This window comes from Rana temporaria, chromosome 1 (genome assembly GCF_905171775.1).
Source record: "Rana temporaria chromosome 1, aRanTem1.1, whole genome shotgun sequence".
NCBI classification, from domain to species: Eukaryota; Metazoa; Chordata; class Amphibia; order Anura; family Ranidae; genus Rana; species Rana temporaria.
Window position 1 is genome coordinate 96,103,602 of NC_053489.1, and position 25,079 is coordinate 96,128,680.

The window sequence follows — 25,079 nt, forward strand, 5'->3', positions numbered from 1 at the left end:
TTGTACAGGGCTTTTTTTTTAACCGGATCAGAATCGCACGATATAAGATTACATAGACGTGAACGTCTTTAACAGCAAACAATGTTTTTTCAGATGATCTGCAAATGTATGCCTTTCGGAGTGGATCTAATCCGCATAGAATTTGCATCAGTGAGAACCGGGACTCGCTAGGGATCAGAACATAACCATCCTGCAACAAAGTGAGATGCCCAGTGTTTTTAAGAATATATCTGATAATTCTAAGGTTACCACCCTTAGTGAAGAGAATATACATCATTAAAGATGGACCCCACTAGCTAGTTACAAAAAAAATGTCAGACTGTTAACAACAGCTAGAAAAGGTAATACGCATTGATGGGACCACGTACCACTGTACACTGCACTTGTATAGACTCCATAACATATTCAATGAAGGTGCCTTTAGAGACAGATTGCCAGCAGCAACCAACTCTGTCACAGATAACATTACTAAGTATCTGGTCACCATCCTGTTAGTTGGCAACACAGTACACAATATTCAGAACTCAAATTCACAACACAAATTTGTCAACTTCTCCACTCTAAGCTCCGCTCCCACTTAAAACCTGAGTGCCGAAAACAATAAAAGCTGTCCTTGCTCATCGACTCAATGCTAAGAAAGGTAGCCACAACACACCAACGGAATCTCTGGTATCCACCATTATTGCAAGTTATATCCACAAGCATGACATTGACCTTCCCCACCTTAGGACCACAGCTCTACCATGTTTTACCCAAGAGGTCTTGATCTCTATGACTAATCACTATTGGGTGAAATGTGTTCGAGGGGCGGTTTTAACATTGCTGAATCAAAATTTGCAGAAAGTAGTGATCAGACTTCGATCATTCTATAATATGAGAGAGAACAAAAATGCAGTATCTCATTGCAATTCATCAAGGAGTCATCCTTGTTCTGGTTGCTTTAAACCCATGGTGTAATAAAGAATTTAATTTTACACGTCGTGTCTGCTCTTTGCGCTGCCTTATTAAATTAGCTTGAGGAGCTTTACCTGCAAAGAGTATGCAGGTATCGGTAGTAGTGTGAGTGTCAAAGTGAGATTGTCTTCTTCTTTGGTTCCTGCTCTATTAAAGGCTAATTAATTGCATTGCTTCTACTGAAGGTGACCTGTATAACTGGACTTGGTTTTCTATTTTAGCAGCACATACAAGTAGCTTGTTCTTTGCCTTTTTATCACTTGTATATCCTTAAATATGAACCTGATCACGCAGCCAAATGCACAGATAAATTACATATATGTGAACTGTCTTATTGATAAAGGATTTGCAATTCTCATTAGTTAGTCTTGTCGTCCAAGAATCCCTGCTCAGAAACTTAACCAGGACCTCAATTTGCTGTCATTTGCAGCAGAACAGTTGGGTCAAAAACATTTTCCTGGCTGTTGATTCAGCACAAGTGGATCTGCAGAATACTTATGAGGTCATTCCATATCTCTGTTCCTCCTTCTTCCTCCTTGTATTGACAGTAGACAGCATTAACAGTCTCTGGTGGAGACTGGGTCCTTTCATTTCTTTGATTTTCTTCTTGGCCTTGCACATGGGACCCACTCAAGCAGATACTAGAAATGGTGCCTGATGTTGGGAAGCGCGTGTGTTTTTAGCCATGCCATTGTTTCCAAGATTGGGAACACATGCTTCAAATATTTTTCTCACCTTGAAACCTGATTTTCTTCTTTAGCTTTTTGATTGTAATGATTTTAAATTGATTACAATTGCCCTGGTGTGGTAATCAAACACCCTATGAAAAATAGGTGCCACATCCTAGAATATATGGATTAAAGAAAAAAGCATTACAGAAAATGTATATTTCTAAGAAGAAATGGACTTTGTAGGCACATTAGAATAAAAAAAATATATATTTTAATAATACATGGATGCATCTAGAAAAAAATATAATACGGTATACAAAACAAAGGCCAAATGGTCTTTCCAAGGAATATACTCAGTAGCCTCAGAAATTGATGTGGAGCTGTAACAATACACAGATCCCACGCTGGGTAGAGTAGAAAATCCTGGATCAAGCCATTTAGATCCTTGAAGTGTTAAAAAGCAGCTATACATGTGAACATATATCGCTTCTTCAGGAGCTTCTAGATTGTTGAAAAAATCTGCTTAAATTTGAATATATAATATATTATACTGTTTGGCAAAACAGTATATAAATATAAAGACATCACAGATATTCATATATACAACTCACCAAAGATGGTGCTATAGATAGAAGATGATAGTTGCCCTGATTCGTAAATCAGCCGCTGGCTACAAATCGCACCTCCCTGATGGCATTAAGGGAGGCGTAAAAATGAATGCCACAGATCCTAGACCGACACCAGTTTTGATTTTGATGGCGGGATCTGATTATTCACAAGTTGAAGTATAATCTAGCAATTAGAATACATGGTATTTTCGTTAGAGGAATTGCTGCACACAAAGACAGCTTCAATGATTCTCCCACGGAAGCTCTTAAATCACATTATTTTTTTTTATTTTTTTTTATTTTTTTTAAACATTTTTGCTTACTAGTTGTTTTGTTTGCATTATTTTCTCAGGTTGTGGGCTGCATTGTCCAAATAAAAAAACAAAAGTATATGAAAACGTGTATTGGGACACAGACTTGATATGCTGCCCAGTCTTGCCTAATTGTGGCTCATCAAAGACACAATAGAAATGGTCCAACGCCGCAAGTTTAAGCTAATATTTTCATATGGCATCACACAGTCATCAGTGGAGTGCATTAATATGTTTGTTTTGCAAGTCTGCACTTGCCTATTAGCCTTTTGAGTAAACATAGACAGACCAAATATGTCAAGGTGCTATTAATGATTCTTGTGTGGCGTCATATGTGATTATACTTGGTGGAATACAAAGATCCCTTGTTGGACTGTTTTTTGTTTTGTCTTTGATATACTGGAACAAAAAATTACAGCAAGATAAATAGCACCACACTATATTTCCCACAGCTAGAAATAGGATTCAGAACCCTTGACCTTATGTACATTTGCCAAAAAGAAAATTTTTATCAAATCTAATAATGCATACTTGGAATGGCATGATCAAACCACTAAGCACATGTGTATCCAGCATGAAGGTATTGCTTTACCTTTTAATGTTTTGCGCAAGGGATTCCTTTGGCAACAATACAGTTATCGTTAAATCCAGGTCTGTATTGTTTAAAAATATATTTAAACTTTGTGTTTAAACTTAAAATTATTTTTAACTAGCATAGGTAGCTTTCTGTAATCCTCTGCACAAACTAGGGGAGTAGGATCCAACCCTGTGGACCAAACAGGTTCTACTGCGTTGCATGGTTCTCTTTTTCACCAGAGAACTTGTTGACAGGAGAGAAGCGGAGGAGAGGTACAGCCAACGCTGTTTTGGCAATACTTCTCCTGGGGAACATAGCAGTGATGTTCATTCTGCACTCCTGTTACCCACCCCCACCCCCCTTTTTTGTTGTTGTGGTGTCTAAGCTGGTCCAGGCAGGGGATAGATCACAACCATATGGTCGGGATCTACCCAGATGACTAGCCCGACAGCCAGCTCAGCCTCTCAGTGAGCCACTAAGAGCCTGAGCCAGCTGCTCCTGTCCCCTCCACAGCCCAGCGCTCCAGTGAGTGCTTGGAAGTCGTAGAGAGCCAGTGACTGACAGTCACCACCGCTCTGATCAAGAAGCACTGAGAACTGAGTGACTAGAGGTTTTTGATGGCTCAGTTCTTTGTCTTAGAGCTGGAGGGGGACAGATGCAAATTGGACCAATGCTGCACCCACCTAGGTGAATAGAATAAAACATTTAAAATATTTTTATTGGTGGGGTTCTTCTTTTCAGTATCCAATTGGCATTACTTGCTTGCTGTAGAGAAGTTGGAGGTTACTGACCTGGCTAGACAATCTAACAAGCATACCTGATTCATTTAACTGGCTGACCAGAGGTAAAACAGTTTACAAATATGTTTTTGGGGGTATTGGCTATCTGCCTAGAGTTCTACTTTAAAAGCACTGAATCAAAAACCAACTTAAGAAAATCGCTGTTAACTAATTGTGTCATTCTTTTTGCAAAGCTAGGGGCTCTGTACCATTTTCCTGATCGTGTAGATTAATCGCTAATTTCTGTTCTAATGGTGTTTGGTGTAGCAGAAAAAGAACCATTAAAGTTCTGAATGAGTTGGAGGCAAGCCTTGTATATGGATTGTTTAACTGTGCTGTCATTCTTAATATCCACCGTACAGTCCTTTTTTATAGAATCTACATTTGATTGCAACACCTCTCAACATACCGAATGATTAGCTTTTATATTGACTGTTATAAATGTGATCATTGTATTATATGGATTGAAGTAACTGTCCTACCCTATGGAGAGGCTCTTGTTTATGTTTATTTTGTGAAGTGTAAGATAATGTAACAGTAATGCTTGTGGTAGGATTCCATCCTTTATTGTAATCAACTGTTTGCTATTGACGTCTCATTCAATAGATCGAGACCGTTTTCAGCTGGGCACGCTTTCTCACACACTGAATGCTAAGGCTTCTGGTTACATGGCGCTATCTAACTGGCCAGAAGAAGCACCCGATCCTTCTGTGCGAAATGTGGAAGTTATTGAGCCGGTAAGCATCTTTTAAAAAGGATTTGTAGAAAACATTTACTGGGAGGTGGTGATACTCATGCGACTCCCCCCCCCCCCCCCCCCCAGCTACAACTAAAGCCCAGACTTCGAGAACAAGTTTTATAATGTAAAGATCTTTTTTGTCTTTTGCCAAGCTTAGTATTAAAGCAAAGTCACCCATTTTTTTTTAAACTTCCTCTGATTTATAATGCCCATTCATCGTACAGTGATTGATATTATGCGTCATCTATCCCAGGTGTCTTTGGGTAGCCTAATAGTAAAATCTCATGGTATTTTGAGACAGGAAATTGCCTATTCTGGAGGGGTTAAAAACTGGGTTCTCTGTTGATTGACCGGTTGCTGTAACAACTGGATGATTCCACTGCTGCCACCATTGCTATGGCAGCCTGTAATCCACTACTGTGCAGGCATGAGTTCAAGGTTCATGCTGGGTAGCCGGCTGCACTGAATCCCAGAAATACACAGGAGCCGGCTTCAGATGCCCACATTCTCAATGGCCCCTGTCTGCTTCTGAGATCAGATACGAGAAGAGTAATTTATAAGTAAAAACTGAGGACAGTTATCACAATATCCAAATTGGATAGTATAAGTACTAAAAATAACAGGTGTGGTTTTATAAAAAGAAAAAAAATTGCTTAGGAGACTGGAGCTCCACTTAAAGGATTGACACTAGGTTCTCTTTATAAATACAAAACTACAGAATTTGAAGCACAACCACTGGTTGGTAATTCAAGAACACTGTGCCAACAGGATATCAAAACACCTAGTTTGTTCTTTGAACTTTTGTACTGCTTTTAAACAGTCCATCAGCACATTTCAGTGAATTTATTAATCCTCTTTCTGGCTGATCTAAGTGCAGTCTAAATATGATTTTACTGCATCTCCCTTGCCCACTCTAGCAATTAAAAAATATGCGGTCTGCCACCTTACCCTCTCCACCTTTTTGTAGAATATTTTCAGCAGACTTCACAACATAAATTGTTTTGAAGGAGAAAGTAATTTGCCAAATTAAAACACTTTAGGGCAACATCTGTATCTACTAAGAGAAAATCGGTGTTTACAGCTTCTGTCAGACTCTAAATACCTGGCCCTTGCAAGATCTGTTTTTTTTCTGTGTCTAAAAATGTAATGGTTTATTTTATTAAGAACTTGCATGATGATATTTTTTAGGTTGTATTGAAATAGCTCTTTGACATAGTTGACTAGTTGCACGAATGGCAATGTGTGGTTGAACCTTATAAAAATGAAAGCATGGTTTTTCTGAGGTAATCTACCTGTCTCTACTGATACAAGACTAATGTCTTGTATCAGTAGAGACCAGCCACATGGGCCAGGAATGTTAGCGGCAAAGCATGTCAAGCTGTGATGTCACACGTGGTATGCAATTTAGACCTAGAGGCATGTCGCCTGGCCCCCTGTTGTCACTAGAGGCAATCCTTATGCCCCTCATTGCCAAGGGACAAGCTGTGTGTTTTATGTTTATAATTTGCCCTACATTTCAGTGCATTCTCATTAAGACATGTATTTTCCCTATTTTAGTCCAAACCATGGGAACCCTTGAAAGGAAAGATGAAAAAAGAGAAAGCATCATTAGAAAAGTTCTATTCAGATGGTGAGGAAGAGGAGGAAGCATCTGCAGCGTCCAGTGGTAAATAATTGAGATTCACAAAGTTCAGTTTCTAACTGAGCATCCATCTTACAGAAATCCTATTATGTATGTATTGAGTGATTCCAGTGAATCTTCACCGCCATCCAACACCGTGAAGGGTGATCCTGTGAATTAACAAGACCACCACCAGAAGCTGAAGGGCTTGCTTTCCAGATTAAATGGACCTCTCATTACAAAAAGTCATAAACGCCTGTGGCTCCATAACCAGGCACGGCCTTTAACTCCAGTCTTCTAAATTGGGACATCCTCCCCATAGGATGATCACTGAAGTGCACCAAAATTGAAAAGGCTCCACATAGTGTAAAATCTTCAAAACTTTATTATACTTAAATAAAGATTGCACTTACAAGATTGTGGTAAAACAAACTACCGTATTTATCGGCGTATAACACGCACAATCGTATAACACGTACCCTAACTTTAAGAGGGAAGTTTCAGGAAAAAAACTTTCCACATCCCCCTGCGTATAACACGCAGGCACAGTTTACCCTCTATTTTCAGGGTAAAAAAGTGAGTGTTATACGCCAATAAATACAGTACATTTTTATGCGTAATCTGGTAAGCAATCCCTTCAGCTTCTGGTAGTGGTGTTAATTCACAGGATTACTCTTCAAGGTATCGGTGATGAAGATTTATTGGGCTCACTGGATTATTTTATTATTGGACCATTGTATTTTTGGACTTTTGTTATATACTCTCTTTTTGATTTTAAGGCACTAAATGTCCTTTCAAAAGTCAGAAGGTTCAGAATAGAGCCTTTTTGGTTGAGTACTTGGATTGAAAACTGGCTCCAAGTTCAGAGGGTAGTGATAAATGAGGATAATAGCAAAATAAGGGAAGATAGTGCGGAGTACTCAGAATGGTCCAATGTGGAAAGTGGGGTCCCTCAGCGTTCTGTCCTGGGACCAATCCTAGTTAATGTATTCATCAACGACCAGGAGGATAGGATAAAACAGTTCAATCTCTGTATTTGCGGACGATACTAAGCTAAGCAGGGCAATAGCTTCTCTGCAGGATGTGAAAACCTTGCAAGGATCTGAACAAATTAATGGGGTGGGCAACTGCATGGCAAATGGTTCAGTGCAGAAAATTAAAAAAAAAAATGCATTTAGGTGGCAAAAACATGCAATCTACTTACTAGGGGGAGAACCTCTGGTGGATTCTAGAATGAAAAAGGACCTAGGGGTCCTAGTAGATGATAGGTTCTGCAACGGCATGCAATGCTGCAAGCAAAGCAAAAAAAATAACTCTTAAAATGATCTTGCGCTAAAGAAATAACTACACCTAAACGTGCAAACTGCAATGGTAATATAGTGCTAAAAATGAATTCCAGATGAATTCATATATAATGCAAAAATGTGCAAACTAACACTTACTATTCCACAAAGAAACTGGAATAAAACATCAATAGGTGAAAAGAAAAGCAATAAAAATTGAGTTAATATATTTATGTGTACGGTGAACACTACAGTAGGTGTTTGTGATATTGTGTTTTTAGCACGACAGCATCGCGCTGATTCTCGGCGACATGGTGCAGAGATCTCGCCGACATCTCGCACTCACTGGAATAGTGACAGCACATCCCAGCAAGCGCGTCATAGAAGCGACGGGAGATCCGACTTGGATTCCCGCCAATTCTACACGTGTGCGGCGTTTGTTATGAATCCTGAGGGGGAAGTCCCCGCCGGATTTTAAATAAAAATCCGGCATGGGTTCCCCCTCGGGAGCATACTGGGCCCTTAGGTCTGTTATGGGTTGTAAGGAGAGCCCCCCTACGCCGAAAAAAACGGCGTAGGAGGTCCCCCTACAATCCATACCAGACCCGTATCCAAAGCACGCTACCCGGCCAGCCAGGAAGGGAGTGGGGATGAGCGAGCGCCCCCCCCTCCTGAGCCGTACCAGGCTGCATGCCCTCAACATGGGGGGTTGGGTGCTCTGGGGCAGGGGGGCGCACTGCGGGGCCCCCCCACCCCAGAGCACCCTGTCCCCATGTTGATGAGGACAGGGCCCCTTCCCGACAACCCTGGCCGTTGGTTGTCGGGGTATGCGGGCGGGAGGCTTATCGGAATCTGGGAGCCCCCTTTAATAAGGGGGCCCCCAGATACCGGCCCCCCACCCTAAGTGAATGGATATGGGGTACATCGTACCCCTAACCATTCACCTGTAGGAAAAATGTCAAAGTTAATAAACACACCACACAAGTGTTTTTAAAATAATTTATTTTTCTGCTCCGGAGGCTCCCCCTGTCTAATTTATTAGCTCTTTTACCAGGGGGAGCTTGTTCTTTGACGTCTTCGGGTGGGTGGGGGCCGCCGTCTGGTTCTCTTCCACTGCCGGGGGGGTCGCTTTTAAATAAGCCCCCACCCCCCGGCGGGTTTCCTCCGGCGTCTTCGGCGGGGGGGCTTCTTCTTCCGCTATCCCGACGGATCTTCTCCGCTATCCGGGGGGTCTTCTCAACTCTCCGGGGGTCTCCCATGTTCGCCGCTCTCCGCTGTTGACTCGGCGCACCCCGGTTCTTCCTCTCGCTGTCCGGTACCTTCTTCTTCCGTGCTGTACGTCGTCTTCTCCTTCCGTGCTGTGAGTTCTTCTTCCGTGCTGTGACGTCATGTTCTTCACTTCTCTTCTTCTCCCGATGTTGACACGTCGCCTTTCCTCGCTGCAATGACGGGTGCGCGGCTTGCATCGGACCTATGTAGACCTCACAATCCCATCATGCTCTGGTACCTACCCATGTGATACCTACCCACGTGGGTAGGTATCACATGGGTAGGTACAGAGCATGATGGGACTGTGAGGCCTATATAGGTCCGATGCAAGCCGCGCATCCTTCATTTCAGCGAGAAGAGCCGGCGTGTCAACATCTGGAGAAGAGAAGAAGATGACGTCACAGCCCGGAAGAAGAAGAATACGTCACAGCACGGAAGAAGAAGATAGACGTTCAGCGCTGAAGGAGAAGGCACCGGACAGCTGGAGGAAGAACCGGGGTGCGCCGAGTCAACAGCGGAGAGCGGCGAACATAGCAGAAGACCCCCGGAGAGTGAAGAAGACCCCCCGGATAGCCGAAGAAGACCCCCCGGATAGCGGAAGAAGAAGCACACCACCCCCCGCCGAAGACGTCGGAGGAAACCCGCCGAGGAGTGGGCACTTTTATAAAAGCGACTCCCCCCCGGCGGTGGAAGAGAACCGGACGGCGGCGAAGAGCGGTCCCCACCTGAAGACGTCAAAGAAGAAGCCCCCCCCTGGTAAACAGAGCTAAAGAAGACAGGGGGCGGCCTCCGGAGCAGACTAATAAATTATTTTAAAAACTCTTGTGTTGTGTTTATTGCCTTTAACATTTTTCGTCCAGGTGAATGGGTAGGGGTACGATGTACCCCATATCCATTCACTTAGGGTGGGGGGCCGGTATCTGGGGGCCCCCTTATTAAAGGGGGCTCCCAGATTCCGATAAGCCTCCCGCCCACATACCCCGACAACCAACGGCCAGGGTTGTCGGGAAGGGGCCCTGTCCTCATCAACATGGGGACAGGGTGCTCTGGGGTGGGGGGGCCCCGCAGTGCGCCCCCCTGCCCCAGAGCACCCAACCCCCCCATGTTGAGGGCATGCAGCCTGGTACGGCTCAGGGGGGGGGGGCGCTCGCTCGTCCCCACTCCTTTCCTGGCCGGCCGGGTAGCGTGCTTTGGATACGGGTCTGGTATGGATTGTAGGGGGACCCCCTACGCCGTTTTTTCAGCGTAGGGGGGCTCTCCTTACAACCCATAACAGACCTAAGGGCCCGGTATGCTCCTGAGGGGGGAACCCATGCCGGATTTTTATTTAAAATCCGGCGGGGACTTCCCCCTCAGGATTTATAACAAACGCCACACACGTGTAGATTTGGCGGGAATCCAAGTCGGATCTCCCGTCGCTTCTATGACGGCTTTGTCTCTATCGCAGCAAGCCAGCTCGGCGCTGGCTCCCGCAATGGGGCTCGTAGGTGCTCAATCTCGCCGAGAAAAGGAGCGAGATTGACACAATATCGCGTGCACCTACTGTATCAGATCTAGCAGCTTTTTTGCTCCAGCTTTCTACCATTCATATTTACTCACTAGTAGCACGAAAGATGCTTTACTTCATTTTTCACGTAAAGCAAACTGAATGTTGGCATGCTAAAAGGGAATTAACTCCAGAGATAAAACGATAATTCTCCCACTCTACAAGACTCTGGTCCGGCTGTACCCTGGAGTATGCTGTCCAGTTCAGGGCTCCAGTCCTCAGGAAGGATGTGCTGGAAATTAAGCGAGTGCAGAGAAGGGCAACAAAGCTAATAATGGGACTGGAGGATCTTGGTTATGAGGAAAGATTACAAGCACTGAACTTATTCTCTCTGGAGAAGAGACGTTTGAGAGGGGATATGATTTCAATGTACAAATACCGCACTGGTGACCCCACAATAAGGATAAAACTTTTCTGTGAAAGGCATTTAAAAAGATTCGTGGGCATTCACTAAAATTGGAGGAAAAGTGATTTAACCAGAAACTGCATCGAGGGTTCTTAACGATAAGGGCGGTAAGAATATGGAATTCTCTTCCACAAGTGGTGGTTTTTAGCAGGGAGCATAGATAATTTCAAATAACGATTAGATAGGCACCTAAACGTCTACAACATACATGGATATACAACATATTGATATAAAAGAGGTTGGACTTGATGGACTTGTCTTTTTCATCCTTTCTAGCTATATAAGGCAATGTCATGGTCCTTGCCTGTATTTTGTTTTTTTATTTTGATTTGTTTGCTTTTGCATCCCACTCCTATAGGTATTGCTTTTTCCCATTTGTCAAGACTGACTCACTGTAAAAATCATTTTCTGCGAGTATGTTAAAGGGTCACTAAAGGAATTTTTTTTTAGCTGAAATTACTGTTTACAGGATATAGAGACATAATAGTTAACTGATTCCCTTTAAAAATTAGAATTAAAAATAGATAAAAACCAATCATATAATGTACCTACAGTTTAGTTTCGTTTTTGCTGCTGTTTCCTGGTTCTCTGATGTACAGAGACAAAGAGCCAATAGAGGGCAGTGATGCTTTGTAAAACGAAACTGGATTGGTGCTGACACACAGTAATCACACCTCCTTGATTAGTGACCACAGTGAGAAATCTCCCAGTACTGTGGTGATCAGGAAACAGACAACCAGGAAGTGTCCAGAACAGAGAGGAATTACAGCAACATCAAAGCAAAAACGAACAATGAGGACATGAAACCAGGACTGCAGTAAGGTAAAGTAAGCTATTTAGCTAAAAAAAAAAAAAAAATTCCTTTAGTGACCCTTTAAGGGACACCTCTCTAGTCTGTAGGCTACTGCCCATGTCATTTTAATATTTTCTCTTTTTTCTGTAATAAAGCACAGAGGTGGTTTGACCACTAGCAGGGGCAGTCTCCAGGACAAGCGTTTGTTTTGTACCTATTATCCTACTCTTGCAGGTGGAGGTCAAGACTTGGCAGGGGCTGTATCCATCAATGAACATTTTATAATAGTCCAAAAAGTATGTTTTGCCTAGATATAAACATTCATGCTTGTTCAAAAAAGCAGTGCAAAGACAATGTGATTTGCATTTAGAAACCCGTTGTTGCCAGTTTTGCTTTTGAGGCTGTAGAGTAGCTGTTTGGTTTGTTTTTATATTATGACTATGGGCCTTATTTAACTTGTTTAGCACACATACTTGCAGGTATCGGTGTGTAATGCAAACACTTTATTTGTATTGGTCACTAGTCAGAGCACTGTGGTATACTGAACACTGGGTTTATCAATTTTCTCAAGATTTTTCTGATTATAGGCGGCCATTGATGGCTCCATTTTTAACCATTTGCTGCCTAAACAGCTGTGGGTTTCCCCGTCGGTACGACCAGAGTTGACATAAGTTGATGGTTTGACTTTTGTAGAAGAAGCCAGTTGAACTGTCATCTGAACAGTGACTGCATCCAGCCAAATGTTTGGCGATTCTGACAGCCCTGGGTGTGGGCTATTAGAATACAATAGCCAGCAGGGAAAATGTCTCTTTCCACACAGTTTAGCATGAATGGAGGAATCTATATTTGCTTATGTGATACTAGTAAGCTTTGTTTTATGACTTATAGTATAGGTTGTAGTCAGTCAGGTTAACTTTGACCAACCCATGTTAGGTGTGTGGGCTATATACTAATACTATATACTAAGTCATTCTGTCTTTGTGTTAGAAAATGAGTCTGACAGTGAGGACGAAAGTGATGATCAAGAAAGCAGTTCTTCAAGTGAGGAAGACGATGAATCTAATGATGAGAAAAGCTCAAAAGAGGATAAAAGGTAATGGTTTTACTCAGTTTTGTGTCTAATTTTAACCTGTGCATAATGCAGGCAACTGTGTTTGGTCAGTATTCTTGTAAATGCTATATTTAGTGTGTAGTACTGCACCTCTCAGGAGAAAGCCGCCACCTGATCAATGTCCTTGCCACCTGATCAATGTCCTTGCCACCTGATCAATGTCCTTGCCACCTGAAGTATGTGTGTGTAAACCTGAAACCTGATTAGTCACCATGGACAACATTGATGCTTTTATAAAATTAATACAAAAATAATAGTGTTTATTAAAAGTCGAGATGTTTATCCATTTATACATGACTTTAGAGAATAGTTAAAATAATATTTCAATTATTGGTGGAGTCATGTGCGACTCGATTAAGAAAGATAGTCCGGCCATAGTTCTTTGCTCCATTCCTACTCTACTTTGATTTTCTCAGAAGTGTTAAGCTTCTCACTGGAAAGCATGCAAAATCATTAGGGCTTGTTAACACCATATGCAGAGACCTGTGTTGTTTTGCACTAGGAACATAGAAAACAATTGTTTCCTATGTGTCTGGTTTACACCAAAATGTAGCAGCTGCAGTTTCACAGGAGATTATTTCTTGTAATTGCACCTCTCTTCTCCCGCCGTACCGTTCGCCCACTCCTATTCTTATCATCCAATGCTTCCTGTTGCCTGAACCCCCCCCCCCCCCCGTGTGCCCCCTAGCACCCACAAACGTGCCCCCCTCCTGTCCATTCTGCTGGCAGCTGCTGCTGTGGGCACAAGGGAATTTTTCAGGATGGAGCACTAGGGGATGGGCCCAGTAAATTTAATTTACCGGCCCCCTTCCTTTTCTGAATAAACACTGTGAGTAAATGGTACCAATCACATAGTGTATATAACTGAAGCATAGTAAACATTTACTATGTGGACGACAAAATGGTGGACACAGAGGGTGAGGACAGAATGGTGGGCACGGAGGAGGAAAGAATGGTGGGCACGGAGGAGGACAGAATGGTGGGCACGGAGGAGGACAGAATGGTGGGCACGGAGGAGGACGAGGACAGAATGGTGGGCACGGAGGAGGACAGAATGGTGGGCACGAAGGAGGAGGAGGGCAGAATGGTGGGCACGGAGGAAGACAGAATGGTGGGCACGGAGGAGGGCAGAATGGTGGGCACGGAGGAGGGCAGAATGGTGGGCACGGAGGAGGACAGAATGGTGGGCACGGAGGAGGCAGAGGACAGAATGGTGGGCACGGAGGAGGCGGAGGACAGAATGGTGGGCACGGAGGAGGCGGAGGACAGAATGGTGGGCACGGAGGAGGCAGAGGACAGAATGGTGGGCACGGAGGAGGAGAAGGAGGACAGAATGGTGGGCACAGAGGAGGACAGAATGGTGGGAACGGAGGAGCACAGAATGGTGGGCACGGAGGAGGAGAAGGAGGACAGAATGGTGGGCACGGAGGAGGAGAAGGAGGACAGAATGGTGGGCACAGAGGAGGACAGAATGGTGGGAACGGAGGAGCACAGAATGGTGGGCACGGAGGAGGAGAAGGAGGACAGAATGGTGGGCACAGAGGAGGACAGAATGGTGGGCACAGAGGAGGAGGACAGACAGAATGGTGGGCACAGAGGAGGAGGAGGACAGACAGAATGGTGGGCACAGAGGAGGACGACAGACAGAATGGTGGGCACCGATGAGGAGGACAGACAGAATGGTGGGCACGGATGAGGACAGACAGAATGATAATATAGGATGTGATGTCAGAATAGCGGGCACAGATGAGGACAGAATGGTGGGCACAGAGAAAACTGATGTCAGCGTGCATAAAAACTGATGTAAACTCGTGTCTCTGCAAGTGAAATCTGCTTGGTTTTTCCATCAGTTTTTTAGGCATGTATATTGTGAACGAGCCCTGACGCTACTTTGTTCTGCTTAAAGCAAGCCTAATGGTCAGTAATTGCCAAGACTATGTTCCACTTTATTATAGGTCTATTTTTCCTTCCTAGGCACTGTCTCAGGTGGTCTCTGCAGACACGCTAACCCTTTGCACTGTAACCTGCCGCCAGCTCAGCTGATGAGTTTGCAGTTAAGCTCAGTTGTGGCTGACAGCCCTGATTGGGGTGCAGTACGCACTCTGCTCCTCTTATTACAGACAGTAATTAAAGCAGCCAGCCTTGCCACTTCCATAACAAACACAGCATAATGCCCTAATTATGACTTTATTAATTTAAGTCAGGATTTAATGATTTTAAAAGTGATTTATATTGTTTCTCCCACTCAGAACAAATGAAATCTGTAGGTTAAATTATTATAGGCTTTTCATCACTGCAAACACAAGCTACTACTTACCGTTAAACTCTTCTCGTTAGCTTCATGTATTATAATGTTAGTCAGCATGTGAACACTGCTGTGTACGAGCCGGAAGGAAATTTGTGAAAACTTGTTATACAGCAGTGATGTTTGGGAAGGCTTTTTCCCGCAGTAGTTATATCTTAACAATGTAATTTGTGTAATAATTGGTGTGTGTGTTTTTTTTTAAACATGTATGCCTGTGTGAACAAAACCTTGGAACATACAAAGCATACACCTGTGTGGGAGCCATGGTTGCCCGCACAGAAATGCACGTGTTCTGTGCATCTCCATAAAAGAAACAACAAGAAAAAGCAGGCGCCACTTAGTAAACTGTAAAACTTTTACTATGATATGTAATAAAAGCACTCGCATGTATTTTTGAAGATTCAGGCATATGGATGCTGTCCTGTGATTCGTCTTTGCCCAGCCAATAGATGTGGATATCCCTTGGGTCTCTGCAACAGCGCTTGTGTTGTGCTGTATAGCGGATGCTATCTAGCTTGGTCTGTGCGATGCGGTGTGAAGATGGAGGCGCACAGATGTGCTGGCAGGGATGCCGGAGCGCACGATGGAGCGCACGCTTAGGGACGCTATGGTTGCGGTGGGGATGATGACGTCAAAAAGATATAAAAAAACATTTTTTTTCTAGGTTTAGGCCGATACGTATTCTTCTACCTATTTTTGGTAAAAAAATCGCAATAAGCGTTTATCGATTGGTTTGCGCAAAATTTATAGCGTTTACAAAATAGGAGATAGTTTTATTGCATGTTTCTAACTGTAGGGGGGCGGGGCTGGACGTGTGATGTCATTGATCGTGTTTCCCTATAACAGGGAACACACGATCAATGACAGCGCCACAGTGAAGAACGGTGAAGCTGTGTTTACACACAGCTCTCCTCGTTCTTCAACTCCAGAGGACCGATCGCGGGACACCGGCGGCGATCGGGTCCCACGGTCACGGAGCTTCGGACCGGGTCGTGTGCGCGCAACCCCACAGCTGGGCTTAAAGGGCAACGTACAGGTACATGGATGTGCCCAGCCGTGCCATTCTTTCAACATATATCAGCGTGAAGGGGTCCTTAAGTGGTTAAGAGAACAAAGTAATACATTACATTTTAATCCTGTTCGTGCATTTATAATCATTGTATATGTGATTTTATTTTAATAATTCATTTGATTTTGCACTTTAATTGTGTTACATCAACTAAGCTAGTTTTTGCACAGCCGGCCGAGGGTGTAACATTCCACTAGATTTTATTTACTCATTCATGCACATGAACAATTAATACTCGCCACTTTAAATTATTCATGAATAGCACCTTAACACAACCTGAACAGCGCCATACCTACACCATTTAAAATTCATCATTATACTCCACCTAGGTGGTAGTAATTTGTAGGGCAGAAGTTCACTTCCCCTGTTTAGTACTGTTTCTTCCTTTGCGCGGAATCATGCACCCCCTTTTAAAGTAATACATTTGTACATTTTTTAGCACAATTGCAAAGTAATATTTAAATTTTTTTGTCATCCATAGACAAAAGATGTAAGAAAGCAAAAAAAAAAAAATGTTTACTAGTTTAATTTGTGCTTTAAAAAAAAAGTTTTACTTTTAAATAAAAAGTATTTAAAAAAAAAAAGCATATTATTCTATAATATGTGCCTGCGTACCACTTCAGGACACATCAGGAATATGAAATGATGGGTTTACATACTTTTTAACAATAAATAGAAGCACTTTGACAAGATCAAACAATATTTAAATAGTTTAATGTCTGCATTTATAGTGAGTCTGAGGATGAAGAGAATGAAGTCACTGCAGAAAGTGAAGATTCCAGTTCTACTTCAAGTGAAAGTTCAAACTCTGATTCGGGGTCTGAAGTTGATAGTGACTCTGAGATACAGGCACCAAAAAATATCATCAACCGCAAGGTAAGTTACATGGCCCATTGTGATTATCTCATTACTTGGTAACTGGGATAGAGCATATTTATTTATACAGATTGAAGTAAAAAAGTGAGTACACCCATCATATTTTTGTAAATATTTTATTATATCTTTTCATGTGACAACACAGAAGAAATGACACTTTGCTAGAATGTAAAGTAGTGAGTGTACAGCTTGTATTACAGTGTAAATTTGCCGTCTCCTCAAAATAACTTGACACACAGCCATTAATGTCTAAACTGCTGGCAATAAAAGTGAAAATGTCCAAATTGGGCCCAAAGTGTCAATATTTTGTGTGGCCGCCATTATTTTCCAACACTGCCTTAATTCTCTTGGGCATGGAGTTCACCAGACCTATACAAGTTGCCACTGGAGTCCTCTTCTACTGCTCCATGATGACATTACAGAGCTGGTGGATGGTGGAGACCTTGCGCTCTTATGCCTTCCGTTTGAGGATGCCCCACAGATGCTCAACAGGGTTTAGGCCTAGCCAGTCCATCACCTTTACCCTCAGCATCTTTAGCAAGGCAGTGGTCGTCTTGGAGGTGTGTTTGGGGTCGTTATCGTGTTGAAATATTGCCCTGGTTCCCAGACTCTGAAGGGAAGGAATCATGCTCTGCTTCAGTATGTCACAGTACATGTTGGCATTCATGGTTCCCTCAATGAACTGTAGCTCCCCAGCGCCAGAAGCACTCATGCAGCCTCAGACCTTGACACTCCCACAACCATGCTTGACTGTAGGCAAGACACACTTGTCTTTGTACTCATCACCTGGTTGGCGCCGTATACGCTTGACACCATCTGGACCAAATAAGTTTATCTTGGTCTCATCAGACCACAGGACATGGTTCCAGTAATCCATGTCCTTAGTCTGCTTGTCTTCAGCAAACTGTTTGGCTTTTTTGTGCATCATCTATAGAATAGGCTTCCTTCTGGGATGACAGCCATGCAGACCAATTTAATGCAGTGTGCGGCTTATGGTCTGAGCACTGACAGGCTGCCCCCACCCCTTCAACCTCTGCAGCAATGCTGGCAACACTCATACGTCTATTTCCCAAAGGCAACCTCTGGATATGACGCTGAGCATGTGCACTCAACTTCTTTGGTCAACCATGTCGAGGCCTGTTCTGAGTGGAACCTGTCCTGTTAAACTGTAATGTGTAATGGCTTCTGCGCTACTACAAGTGAAAAAAAAATCTTCCAAAATAAACAGTTTAAAAAATTGCAGCAACAACTCGCAGTGTGTAAACAACAGCAATAAGTGAAATAAGGTTATTGCGCAAAATGTATAAAACACATAATAATATTGTGATCAAAAGTATTAATTGTGCAGAGTGATAAAGGTGACCAAATACATCAAATAATATATCAAATAATATAAGGTCAAATAGTAAAGTCCATAAGTGAAGTGGCAGTGAACACTGCTAAAGAGAAGAATAGATGTCCACCAATACCAGAGAGGAATGAGAAACTGCACCAAAGGACTTCAATCTGGTCTCCCAGAACTCTCACCTCACCAATGGATCAAATCAGCAGTATAATATAAGATGTATCCACATGTATACGCTATTCCTCACACAGACTTCCTTGGTGTCTCACGTTCGGATAGCCACAGCCTTAATCCGGGAACAAGAGGGACAAAAGAGAGGGCCTCCAATAGTGTAGTATTTAAAACTTAGGGAGTATTTATTGCGGTGTAAATACGCTTACATGGGATAAATAAAACGAGTGCATAAAACATGAACGGTGGCGTTCTCAGTGCCGTCCCACGTCACTCCTGGGATTGGTTGTGGGCAGACTGTGGGTTAAGGCTGTGGCTATCAGAACGTGAGACACCAAGGAAGTCTGTGTGTGGAATAGCGTATACATGTGTATACATCTTATATTATACTGCTGATTTGATCCATTGGTGAGGTGAGAGTTCTGGGAGACCAGATTGAAGTCCTTTGGTGCAGTTTCCTATTCCTCTCTGGGATTGGTGAACATCTATTCTTCTCTTTGGCAGTGTTCGCTGCCACTTCACTTATGGACTTTACTATTTGTCCTTATATTATTTAATATATTATTTGATGTATTTTTGGTTACCTTTATCACTCTGCACTATTTATACTTTTGATCACAATATTAAGTGTTTTATACATTTTGCGCAATAACCTTATTTCACTTGTCCTGTTAAATTGCTGTATGGTCTTGGCCAACGAATGATTAAAGTTCAAAAACTCCAAAATAAATGTTCATAAATCAAAAATGAATAAAAAAAAGTTAAAATCCTTGCGTGTAAAGGTACAGTAGAAAAAACACTGGCCACTGGTTTGTGCAATCCATCACCTAAGAGTAAAATGGACACGCTTACCAGAAATTGTGGCCTTTATATACTGGTTTGTAATTAGTTAACCAAGCATATGTGAGGTAACACCTCAACCTTGTCTTGCTGTATCGGATTGATCGTCTGTATACACCAAGTCACTGGTTGAATGAGGATGTTCCACTTTAACCAACAAATTCCCAATGAACAGCTGACATCCGAAAGGAAGGCCGTTCCCGAACATGTCCTTTCTGATGTTTGCGGTTCGTTGTGAATTTGTTCGGTTAGACCCCTTTCACAATAGGGTGTTTTTCAGGTGCTATATGGCTAAAAATAACGCCTGAAAAATGCAACCCCAGTGTGAAAACCCATTCTGAAAAGTCCTGCAAGCCGCATGTTTGGGGTGGTGGAGGAGCAGAGTGGTAAAAGCACCCCGCAGCACTTTACCGATGTCCAAGGCTCAGTGTGAAAGGGCTCTTAAAGTGGAACCTCCTCATTCAACCAGTGACTTGGTGTATACAGACCATCTGTCCGATACAGCAAGACAAGGTTGAGGTGTTACCTCACATATGCTTGGTTGACGATGTATTACAAACCAGTATATGAGGCCACAATTCCTGGTACGCGTGTCCATTTTACTCTCTGGTGGTGGATTGCACAAACTAGTGGCCAGTGTTTTTTCTACTGTACCTTCACATGGGTGTCTTCACTTTTTTTCATTTTTTGATTTATGAACATTTATATGCACTGCTGTGTCACCAAATTCAGAGTTTCCCTTATGCATTACAGTGGTGCTGATACCTCCTCTCAATCTAGAAGGTTCTTAAGAGGTGACCAGCAGACAGGCAGTACTCACAACATAAGTGGAGATTTTTCAGGTAATCTTATACAAGATTGTGAAAAATAATGCCAAATTACAATGCCAATGTTGTAAAATTAAAACCTATGCTGTGACTATTAATTTCCCCCTAAAAATCATACAGCAGCATTTCCTGCAAAACTTTACAGAGGTTAAAGAACCATTCGCATCATTCACTGCTCCAGTGAAGATTACAGTCCAGTGTTATGGTGTGCAGATTTTGCTGTTATAGTCTAACCCAAGGCAGTGAGCCATTGTGCTGTTTCTAGACCAGTGAAGTCATTACTGTTACAAGAACTGCAGTCTCCCTGTTTTGGAGTTATTTTATTTGTGATTATGCACGGCAGCATAGAATTCTTTTTTTTACCAAATCAAGCATCTTTTCAGAACAAATTTTGCTTTCGCAAAGCAGATGTTTAAACTTTTTTTTTTATGGAAGTAATGATAAAGATAGAGTAGGTTTAGAAGAGGTTTAAGGCTAATTTCACACCTGTGCAGTGTGTTAATATGCTCTGTAAACTGACCCTTTTTTGGAAGGCAAAGCATGATAGTATGTACCATTTGTTTAGGCACTCTGCAAGCACTTACACATGCTGTGTGGTGATGTGCATGTTTTTACAAAGCATAGATGAAAACCTGACTGAAAAGAACTATGGCATATGAACTGCCTGACACCATACTTTATCAATGTGTCTAGACAGTTGCAAAACATCAGCTTGTGATGCCCTCTGTTTTATTTAAGGCTACTTTCACACTAAGGGTGCTGAGCTATTTTTAGCGGCGCTTTATGGTCGTTTTTGAGGCGCTATTCGGCCGCTAGCAGGGCGCTTTTAACCCCCACTAGTATCTGAAAAAGTGTTAGAATCGCCCGCAAATCACTGCTGCAGCGGCGCTTTGCCAGCAGTTCGGCGGCCCTGCCCATTGATTTTAATGGGCAGGGATGCTTTAGGAACGGTGTATACCACGCTCCTACCTCGCCTCAAAGATGCGGCTAGCAGGACTTTTTTATGAGTCCAGCACTATTTTTAGCTCTATAGCGCCTGCAAAGTGCCTCAGTGTGAAAGTAGCCTAAATGTAGGCCAAGACTATCATTATAGCAAGGTGGGCCGATGAAGATACTTAAAGGGATTGTAAACCCTCAAAGTTTTTCAACGTAATGCATTCTATGCATTAAGGTAGAAAACCTTCTGTCACTCAGCAGCCACTCCCCTGAGCCCCCGTTATACTTATCTGAGCCCTGTATTTCCCACAACCGGAACAAGCACACCAGCTTCGGCCGGTGTCTTGTGTCCTGATTGGGTAGATTGATAGCAGCACAGCCATTGGCTCCCACTGCTTTTAATCAAATCCAATGATTTAGGAAGTGGGGCCGAGTCCTGCTTTCTGTGTCAATAGACACAGAAGCAGGACATGGGAGCATGCCCGCACTGGTGTTCCAAAGGAGATCGCTTCTCTGACGGGACACTTGAGAAGAGGAGGAGCCACCAGCGCTGCTGAGGGACCCCAGGAGGATTGGGGCCACTCTGTGCAAAACCAACTGCACACCGGAGGTAAGTATGACATATTTAACCACTTAAGACCCAGATTATTATGCAGGTAAAGGACCTGGCCCCTTTTTGCGATTCGCCACTGGGTCGCTTTAACTGACAATTGCACGGTTGTGCGACATGGCTTTCAAACAAAATTGGCGTCGTTTTTTCCCCACAAATAGAGCTTTCTTTTGGTGGTGTTTGTTCACCTCTGCGGTTTTTATTTTATGCGCTATAAACAAAAATAGATAATAATTCAGTATTTTTTACTTTTATATATATATATATATATATATATATATATATATATATATATATATATATATATATATATATATATAAAAATTTACCTGTGCATTCACTCTAATAGGAAGATGCATTGCTATTGCGCAGTAGCTTTTATCACGTAATATTGTAACATCAAGTAGTAGCTGTTTGCGCCGGCACAGAAAGGCGGAGGCGGGGCGTGACCGGATGTGGAAGATGCGAGTGTGTGAGGAGTGAGGAGTGATGAAGCCTGTGTGATCCCCTAGCCGCCTCGCTCCAATTCCTCCCCCCTGTATGGGAATCAATTACCAAATGGCCGCGCAGCGCCAATCGCACACTGCACAGTACAGCTTTGCAGACGGCTTACCTTACCGTGGACATCGTGGCAGCTGACTGGGGAGCTGACCGTGGAGCCGTTGGGATCCAGCTGGATACTCCCCCCTCGTGCGGCGCCTGAAGCCGATTCGCCCGGACCACTCAGCTGGGAGATCAGGTGATCAGCGGCGCAGAGTAGTGTGGAGAGGTGAGCGGCGGTGTGTGTGAGGAACGACTGCAGCCAGGCTGGAAGCTCTCCGGGGGGACTGGACTGGTGGAGGTAACCCCTAAGTGATCCTGCATAAAAATTGGAGCAGTCTGTGTGTTATAAGGAGGAGATCTGGACAGTAAAATTTAATTTAATTTAAAACACACTACTATCTGGCAACAGTGGCGCAGTGGGATGGCTCTTTTGGGATCAGTAAACTGAGTAGATCCCCCCCCTGGCAGGGGCAGCGTGTGGGAAAAAAAAAAAAAAAAAACATTTCAAAGCACATGAACAGTGTTTTTGGTGGGGGCGCAGATAAAACTGTGACTCTTAAGCGATGGAATATCACCCACTAAAGTGAAAGGGGAAATTAAGGAGCCGGCTTGCTTTCCTTGGACTGTCAACCAGAGAGTTTTGAATGACTGGGGCAATTAATTGAAATAAATGTGCAAAGATGTAAATTAGAATTCGCACAAAGGTTTGATCTCTGCACATTGCATACTGCACTTTATCCCCTTATCCACCTTATTCCCTTCTCTCATAGCCTACGGAAGTAGGAGAGAGAGAGCTGCTTAATTAAGGATATTGGCTCGTATCCTTTGTTGATAAAATCAGGTGAATCCCAACTATCTTGCTCCTTGCTCCAGCCTTCCCCCCCTGCCGCATAGGTATAGGGATTCTTTCCCCATGCGGATCGAAACAGCGTAATACGGTGTGATTGGAGGGTGGAGCAGGAAAGCGCAGGCGAGCAGCTGTATGTATCCCCTCTCCATACCTCTCCTCTTCACGGTTGCTCCGCTGAGCTGATTGGGTGCTTTGAAAAAAAAAAAAAACCCGTTGCTGATACATTTACATTTACTGGAATGAATATTTTGCATGCCTGTTAGTTGCAGCCCATAAGGACAGTTAAAGCTCATATTTTTCTACCGTTATATATTTAACAATTCTTCACTGTATGTCCATAAGTGAGACTTTGAAAGTATATGAGGACCTGGGCCAGTGAAATATAGTAGCGAAAACAGGGGGTACATAGATTTTGAGAGGTTCACTAAACTGCTGTGCCTCCGAGACCAATATAAAATACTCTAGAACTTCAAAAGACCCCTACTTCTCTCTGGATAGGTTATAATGGCAGCAGCTATAAAAAAAGGACAATCCAACCAGGAGAGTGGGTGCCCCCAAATAACAAGAGCGGCGAAAGATAAAGAGAAGGCCGTGCAGGCGGCTGCAGCAGCGGTAGCAGCTAAACTGGAACAGAGTACACATACCTTAGTAAAATCACCTGCAAAAGCGGCACAGCATTCACAAACACAGGGTAAAAATCAGACCGGGGCTGCAATGGACAGGAAAAGTGGCGGACAAGGTTCATCGGCTCCCAAAGTAAAAAAAAACCCTGTGGTGGAGCCCCAAGGAGGGGGTGCAACGGCATCAGCAAAAACTTTGGTAGAAGCTCCCTTAGTAAATATAGCAGATGACCCCAGGCGGAAGAGCCAAGAAGAGCCAACACTAAAGGAGATATTAAGCGCCATAAATGCATGCAGGGGGTCATTGAACAATTTGACCAACCAGATACAAGAAATAAAGGTAGAATTAGGGATAATGGGCCAGGAACTACAAAAGACTGTACAGAGGATTACATCAGCAGAAGAGAGAGTGAGTCAAGTAGAGGATGAGGTGTATATATTAAAACAACAGATGCAAGAATTAAAGGAACAAAATGGATGGCAGGCATCTAAACTTGATGAAATTGAAAACAGGCTACGCAGAAATAATATTCGGGTGGTGGGCCTCCCAGAACATAGTGAGGGTACTGACCCCATAAAGTTCTGTGAAGGATGGTTTAGAGATATTTTTGGGGAGGATGCCTTTTCACCACTTTTTGTAATAGAAAGGGCCCATAGAGTCCCGTTCAGAGCGCACCTCAGGGATGGACATCCTCGGCCATTACTCCTGAAGCTTCTTAATTTTACTGATAAAACCGCAGCACTGCAAAAAGCAAGAGAAAAGGGAGACATTTTTTTCAATGGCTCAAGGATTTCATTATTCCCAGATTTTTCTCCAGAACTCAGCAAACGTAGGGCGGAGTTTACGCCTATCAAACGTAACCTGTTAAAGAACAAAATTAAATATGCGCTATTGTATCCAGCACGTTTAAGAATAATGACAGTAGAGGGTCCTCAATTTTTTGATACACCAGGAAAAGCAGCACAGTGGCTGGAACAGAATAAAGCACAGGAAACTACAAGCTGATGGACTGGATACTATGGAGTAGACTGAATAAGGGCTATAAATTTGGAATGTAATGGGGGGGGGGGGGTTCCCCTTTTTTTTTCTTTTTTTTTTTTTTGGGGGGGGGGTTTGAAATAAGGAGGAATTATGTTTTGAAATACTAAGGAAGAAAAGAATAGTAAAGCAAATGCACTTCAAACACATAATAAAAATTAATACTAAAAATAGAAGTTAGGATATGGATAGATATACAATGGGGTAGGGGGTAGTGGGAGGGGAAGAAAAGGAATATATATTTTTTCACACATAATTTTTTTTTTATTTTTTTTTATTTATTTTATTTTTTTTTGAGCGAGTGTTGGGGAGGTGGTTGCGCAGGATCACGACAGATATGGGTAATGTAAGGGAGGGATGGAAGATAGAGGTCACATGTA

At 43.0% G+C, this 25,079-nt stretch overlaps 1 protein-coding gene across 3 annotated transcripts in view; it reads left to right on the forward strand.

Annotated features, from left to right (window-relative positions):
- The window catches only part of AP3B1 (adaptor related protein complex 3 subunit beta 1), a 468,642-nt gene that overhangs the window by 282,900 nt on the left and 160,663 nt on the right, over window positions 1–25,079 (forward strand). For 2 of the 3 annotated variants that reach the window (XM_040340812.1, XM_040340803.1), the window contains exons 17-20: window positions 4,507–4,637; window positions 6,197–6,305; window positions 12,545–12,650; window positions 16,774–16,918. In XM_040340812.1, coding sequence (XP_040196746.1) covers window positions 4,507–4,637; window positions 6,197–6,305; window positions 12,545–12,650; window positions 16,774–16,918 — 491 coding nt within the window. The remainder of the gene's footprint in view (window positions 1–4,506; window positions 4,638–6,196; window positions 6,306–12,544; window positions 12,651–16,773; window positions 16,919–25,079) is intronic. The other variant, XM_040340820.1, reaches the window with a different exon arrangement.